Raw genomic sequence first — 7,316 nt, forward strand, 5'->3', positions numbered from 1 at the left:
ATGAAATCGGGTAGTGCATGCGCAAGAACTGTATATTACAGGTCCCCAAAATCCGACGTGGAATAAGATCAGAGACTGTAGTGGGCGAGGTGTCTCCGCCTTCGACAAGCCAACTAATAAAATGAATTAATATTTAAGTTTTTTTTTTTATTAAGTCATTGCATGGTGTGGGGGCATTGTACCACACTATAAAACACTTAAATGCATGCGGGTACAGTGCTGTCAACACAACAAAATATTTCTGTAGAAATAAGTGGCTTAAACACAAAAAAAAACACAAAACAACCAACAAAGAAAAACAATAATAAATAAATAATTGTATAAAGTGCATATATTAAAAACTCAAGGGATTTACGAAGACGCTAAGCGAATTACAACTACCAGCGTGTGCGTAGAGAGGTGCCATCTGCGTACAAATGCTGCCACCTCCTGTTCAGAATGCGAAGTACACCACAGCAATTCTACTGTGTATCACAGGCCACATTTCTTATAGTAATACAAAAACCAAATAAAAAAATTAAAAAACAATGTTGCAGATCATTAAAAAAATAAATAAACGTCCCAGGCCATAGTTTGCAGCACACCTGGTATGTGTACATACACATTCAAATCGACAAAGCCTGGTGTTTGCAGTATAAAGTGTGTACACCCAAGCCAACGTACAGCTAATGTGACGTGCTGGTTAACGTAGCCTGTTTCTGTGGTCATTTCATAGCATGCTAGCATTCGTACTCCACATTGCTGGCCAGCTCACTGGAGTTGATCCTGTCCCCGAGTAGTGCTTCAAATTTGGAGTTCTGCTCTGTGGTGAAGTGGTTCTTCCAGTCCCCAACAGCGCCTGAGAGGACACAGATAAATACGTTAATGAATAAATCAAATCTTAAAAACTCAAGTAAAGTTAGTTTATGCAGACAAAGCTCACATGAAGATGTTACTGAATTCTTAGCACATTATACCAAAGAAATCTCTCAGTATGTTTTGGTCATTTCTCATCATTAAAAAGGGAGGCAGTTAATAATAATAATAATAATAATAATAAGAAGAAGAAAGACTGAATGAGGACACCTCACCTTTCCTGAAGATGAGCTTCCTGTCGGATGTCAGGGCACACACGGTGTGGGTAGCCTCCGGCTTCTCCCTCTCCTTCTCTCTCTCCACCCTCTCCTTCATCTCTCGGAAGGAGGAGCGCTTGGCGATCTCCCTCGCCTGCTCCTCGCTGACCCTCAGCCCCAGGAATGAGCTGATCTCCTGCACGTATTTCGGCAGGTCCTGAGGGGGAAAAACGTTTACACCGTTGAGTTTTTGAACGCACTGTGTTTACTATCTGGAAAACTTGTTGGCCTTCACCCAACGTTACTGACTGCAGCCAAAACTGAATTAGAATTTTATTATGAATGAACCTTATTGCTTAATTATTTAAAATTAAAAAACATGAGACGTACCTTTTTCAGTGACTCGTAGTACACAAAGAGTGTATTCCCATTGGTCTCAGCCCTCTCCCAGCTGAGGAGGTGGTCGATCCAAGAGCCGTACACCACTGCAAGAAAGTGTGTGTGTTAAAACCGCCGCCAGGCTACATGCAACATCACAGCACAGCGTTTATTCTTCTCCTTTACATTTACAGATTTAACTTTGAATTCGTAGCACAGGTACACACCTTCTCCGTTCAGGAACAGGTCCAGGAAGGTGCCCCACTTCTGCACGGTGGGGAGGTGGGGGTTCTGCTTGTAGTAGTGAAACATGGACACCGCGGTGTCTTTGGGATTTCTGATCACATAGATCACCTGGACAGACAGGTACAGAACGCACTCTCGTTAGGCAGGTAAGACACAGTGCAACATCAGGACACAGAATTCTTTAACCCGTAAAGGCATGAAAATAAGTTTTTGTCCCACTGAATTAATTAAATTTTTTTTTTTAAACGTCCATTTCTTCAGAAATGATATTTTTGCCTTACATTATCATCAACCCTCCTGTTTCACTGTATGGCAATGCACTCTCTCCCTTGGCTCACCTTGCAGTTCTTGCTGTGGACCTGGCGGGGCACCATGTTTTGGGGCAGGTGCGTGGGGATGACCCTGGGGCTGGGCAGGTTCCTCAGCTCGCAGAGCTTGGAGGGGTCCTGGAACTCCAGCGGGGGGGTGAGGGTCATCTGTCCCGCCGTGCAGCAGTACAGGTTCTTCAGGATCTCCACCAGCCAGTGAGTGCCTGAAAGGGCCAATGCAGCGGTTAGAAAAAGTCTTCTGAACATAAACTCTGAGCGCCAGAGATGGGGCTCAACACTCAAAAGGCAGATCTTTTAACTTAAATGAGCACTTTTTAAAATACAAGATGCAGTGAGGAATCTATTAAAACTACAAATGCTATTAAATGCTATTAGACTATCAGAGTGTGGAATAGCCTGCCAGATCACGTAGTAGAGGCAGAAACTCTGGAGATTTTCCAGATCAGGCTTGATACGGTGTTAGACACTATCTAGTCTGTTGGTAATCCGTGCACTAGGTACAGTTCAGTTCTGGAAATAGCCTGCTCTCGTCGTTACGTTATACCATGCTATGCTACGTCACATCAGACTGCACAGGTCAGGAGCGTATTTACCTGATTTGGGGTAGGAGACGAGCAGCACGTCGTCCTCTCGGGCCTCGAAGTCATCGAGGGCGCTCAGCTGGTCGATGGACACCCTGGTGGGGAAGGGCACGCCCTTGTAGGAGTGGATCAGCTCGCTGTTCTGAGGCATCTTCAAATGGAGGTTTTTTGTTGTTGTTTTTTTTCCTGCGAACAAACCGGCGTGTGTCTCTCAATCAGGTCACTAGCGAATGAGCGTCTGTTTGTCTGTCTGTCAGGTGTTCTTCTGGTCACCAGTGACTGTCAGTCAGTTTTCAGCTGCAAGGGCAGAGGTGTGATCTCCAGAGGAGCCCGCACCTCCTTTTATACCCCTCTGGGCCGGGGCAAAAGGGGAACCTGCTTGGCGTGAGGCAAACAGCCACTTACGCGAAGGAGGTGTTGTAATTAAGGGCTGATGACTGGAAACACGCCAGTCCTCTTTCCACTCACTTTCTCACAGGCTTAACAGACGCTAACAAAAAAACTGATGTAAGAAATCCCCCGGAAGGTACTTCTCCATGTGAGAGGACCCCCCCTTCCCCCATCCCACTCCTCACCACATCAATGAAATGCTTTTGAAATATCTGTTCAAACACCTCCTATTGGCTGCCATGCAATGGTAGTTTCACACAAGGGCATGGAAGCATGTCTAAATAAGGCTTTCATTACCACAGTGATCTTTACAAGATGAACAGCTAGCTTTAGTAAAATATAAATATGTCTGTTTAATGTTGTTATTGCGACATGGCTCTGTACAAGATGCACAGCTATTTAGTAAAATATAAATAGTCTATTATTTGTATTGCGACATGGCTCTGTACAAGATGCACAGCTATTTAGTAAAATATAAATATGTCTATTTAATGTTGTTATTGCGACATGGCTCTGTACAAGATGCACAGCTATTTAGTAAAATATAAATATGTCTATTTAATGTTGTTATTGCGACATGGCTCTGTACAAGATGCACAGCTATTTAGTAAAATAAAAATACCTGGTAAATACACAATCATTATATTACCAAGGATACCCAGACAAGGTTAATTGAATCAGAAAAGAATAACATACATAATTTATAAAATGTGAAACTATATTGTTATTGTATTATTATAATAACTATTTATTATTACATATTATCAATATGGAATATTGTATATAGTATAATTATTAATTGTAGTGCACTTGTAAAGATTTTGTAAAATAAAAGCACTTTATAAGTACATTTCATTATTAATAATAATAATAATAATAATAATAATAATAAGAAGAAGAACAACAACAACAACAATAACAACAATATTAATGTTGTAATTATTGTTTCATATTATTATATGTGTACATATGTATTATTACAAGTATAATAGATGTAAATTAAAATGAATTGAACCTGAAAAACAGGAAGGAAAAAGTACGTCATGCTGGACTATTTCTTTCACAACACGGTCAGGTTGTTTACACACCCAAATGTCCATGTGCTGAGAACTCAAGCAGAGGCGGAGAAAAAGGAACAGTGAACCATTGCATTACATTACAGGCATTTAGCAGACGCCCTTATCCAGAACGGCTTACACAAGTTTTTCACATGTAATTTTACATTGTATCCAATTATAAAGCTGGATACATACTGAAGCAGTGCAGGTCAAGTACCTTGCTCAAGGGCACAATGGCAGCGTCCTAGTGGAGGGACTTAACCTGTGACCTTCAGGTTACAAGACCAGCTCCTTACCCATTATACTACACTGCAGATCATCACCCATATATAGCGTGGGTTTTGTCACTGTGTCATCCAGTTTTAATTGCACGGTACACGCTATTATTAACGCATTACTCTCAATAGCTGGACATTGACCGGTCCCAAATTCAGTTAGGCTGTGAAATCCGCTGGAGGGAAGAAGTGCAGCATCCCAAACGACCCTCTGCTTACACAGGATCATCTCCACAGTTTGTGTTGCTCTGACATGGCTGGGGCGCAGGGTGACTGCAGGGCGAAGCGAATTCATATTTACTTATTTATTTATTTATTTTTATTCATAATGTTTTATTTTTGTTGTGCCGTCTCATCACGTGTCTTCCTCCTCACAGCTTTCAGTCATAGTGTGGGCAGGATCTACGCAAAACCCGGCCAGTGCACTGCCTCCTACATGCTGTTAGGCAACGGTTAGGCAACTGAGCTCGCTTGCATTCTTTTGAATTTCGAGTCAGTTGAATGTCAATTTAAATACTGTGATTAAAAAAAAAAAAATCACCAATCTAAAATACACTGTAACCTTGAATCTGAATGGTGTGAATTAATTTTGATGTCTTGAATGATCGTCGGAATGAGAAAAATGATCATTCAAGACATTATAAAATAAATCCACACCACTCAGATTCAAGGTTCCGGTGTATTTGAGATTGGTAATTTCTCCTTTAATTAAAGGCATTTAAATTAGCGTTCAGATTTGCATATTTAATTGCTGTTGCCAGAGTGATGCTCAGGTGCATATGGTGGCTTGATCCCGCAGTCCTGACAGAGCTGCTGAGGTGAAACATCCAATCTCTGCCACTAGGTGGCACACCCATCTTGTGAATTCCACAAATCCCCACTGACCGACAGAAACTGTTCAGAGTTCAGTCAGCAGGGATGTGTACTTGGGGTGAACAAGGGGGCACATGGCATACCTGCCTTCACTGTGCTAATGTCAGCACGCAGAAAAGATCAACATGTACACATGTACTGGCCAAATGAAATCACAAAGAAAGACACCAAAATTCTAATCCCATCCTGTAGTTACTCTGCCATAGTTTCTTCTGTCTTCATGTTGCTTTCATATTGCCCAGCTATCTCTCTCTCTCGCCATCCCCCATAACTCCTACAGGTCATGTTTTCTCTCTCTCCCAACTTCCCAAGCCTAAACCCCCATCATCACTCCCACCCCCACCCCCACCAGCCTTCGGCCTGCTGATCTGGTCAGTAGCGCTGTACCACTAGGGGGAGCCATTTCTCCATAACACTATAATCTCCGGGGAGTCCATGACTCCCTAAAAAGCTATTATTTGTTTCGTGGTTCAGATTGAATAATAGCTGCAGTATTAAATGGTGGCAGAATGATATTAGCCGAAACTCCCAGGCTGCAAAGTGGCTTTCTAGAATTACACACACGGACCAATGAAGGCAGGCGGATGAAGCACGTGACCATTTAATGCTCCAGGCCACAATTTCAAAATCAGGGAACAAATAAAACAGACGGTAATGTGTAGCATCTTTCAAAATATAAAAAGGACTGAATGAAAAGCACTTGCAATTTAAAAAAGCCTCACAAAATAAGACAAAAAATATGAAGCACACCCCATTTTTACACAAAAGAAAACATATTATTGAACAACGTATCAGCAGACCTTTATTCAGTTTGAGCTGAGTAACTGGATGCTTGAGAAGCCATGGCCACCCACACGGAAAAAAAATTCTTCATTGCATACACCTAAAATGTTACTTCAATCTGTTACACCGATACATTTTTTAGGTTTTCTCAATTGAAAAGATTCATTCACGTTTTCAGTTGAGAATACCTAAAAAAAAATATTAAAAAAACTTTGGACTGAAACATTCTTCCCATAAAGAGACGGTGGAGTAGGGAGGGCAGTGCTGATCCCAGTCTAAGACCCGTAATAATAAGACAAAGAAGAAGCAGAAGAAGAAGAAGCAGAAGCAGAAGAAGAAGAAGAAGCAGAAGAAGAACATTTTCTTTTAGTTTTTTTTCGTTATTCAGGGCTTGTTGTTTGTGAATAGAACAAGCCCCTGGACAGAACACTGTCACCGGCGCAGTTGGCTAAAATGCCTGTTATGGGAGACCTAATTAATACATCATTTTCCCTTGACTGTTTCAAATATATTTCTCATTTAGGTTTTTGTTCCTTAGTTCTTCCTTGCCCAGTTTGAAAAGGCCCATTCATATTTGGTGGCCCGACCCACATCTGCAACATTCTCATAACGCTATTATTATAAATAATAATATTAATAATACTAATAATAATAATAATATCTAAGACTTTCACTGGTTTTAGTTGCACAGATTCAGCTTCCCCCTCGATCTGTGTAACGTCTGACGACATCACTGACGCTGAGTGTTCCACACTGAGTTTGGAAGAAATTAAGCAAACAAAAGACCGTCATCACTTCCTGTGTGTTATGGCTCTCCATGACGCCCTTACTTCCTATTTCTATTTAGCAAAAACTAGATGTGTGTGTGTTTGTATGTAATATATATTATATGTATTTATACTGTATATACTTAACATTACTCTCTGACCTAGCCTATGCTTACTGTGTGAACTGCACTTGACGTGTTAATGGCTATGAATAACTATTACATGAGTGTTTTACCTTATCGGACCTGTGTTCTGTAGTTGTTCCATTGAAATACTCAAGGTAGGACTGCCCTGCTCTCCTTTTCATAAAAAGAGAAAGACTCCAGGTGCGCTATACTCAGTACGTACCTGAGCAGTCCGGCTATTGAAACCCTCATACCTACAAGAAAAAATTAAATAAAACACTGTATTTGCGCTCAGCTGTGTTTATTTCTCCTCCTTTGAACGGACTTTTTAAAACGCAGTGCTGTCTCCAGATCAGAAGCACAGGCCTGGTGTAGGAGCTCTTACGCAGGCGTCTCGATCGAGCGACAGGCCTTGGGTTAGAGCTCTTACACGGCATGGCTGTCTCAGATCGAACACAG

The 7,316-nt window shown here is 41.4% G+C and overlaps 1 protein-coding gene across 1 annotated transcript; it reads right to left on the reverse strand.

Moving 5' to 3' along the window:
• Positions 1-126: 126 nt before the first annotated feature.
• Positions 127-2,911, reverse strand: LOC135245850 (sulfotransferase 6B1-like). The gene is made up of 6 exons (XM_064319196.1): positions 2,599-2,911; positions 2,015-2,208; positions 1,658-1,784; positions 1,443-1,537; positions 1,071-1,269; positions 127-838 (listed from the first exon to the last, which is right to left on the reverse strand). Exons 1-6 carry the CDS (start codon positions 2,735-2,737, stop codon positions 720-722), a joined length of 873 nt encoding a protein of 290 aa, XP_064175266.1. The 5' UTR covers positions 2,738-2,911; the 3' UTR covers positions 127-719.
• Positions 2,912-7,316: the final 4,405 nt, after the last annotated feature.

The sequence above is a fragment of the Anguilla rostrata genome, chromosome 19 (assembly GCF_018555375.3).
Source record: "Anguilla rostrata isolate EN2019 chromosome 19, ASM1855537v3, whole genome shotgun sequence".
NCBI lineage: Eukaryota > Metazoa > Chordata > Actinopteri > Anguilliformes > Anguillidae > Anguilla > Anguilla rostrata.

Coding starts and splice junctions, on each gene's coding strand:
- LOC135245850 (XM_064319196.1), bottom strand. CDS start 2,737: ATGCCTCAGAACAGCGAGCTGATCCACTCCTACAAGGGCGTGCCCTTC. Junction 1,785..2,014: donor TCCACAGCAAGAACTGCAAG/GTGAGCCAAGGG, acceptor CTGTCTGTCCAG/GTGATCTATGTGATCAGAAA. Junction 1,270..1,442: donor ACTACGAGTCACTGAAAAAG/GTACGTCTCATG, acceptor TTTCCCCCTCAG/GACCTGCCGAAATACGTGCA.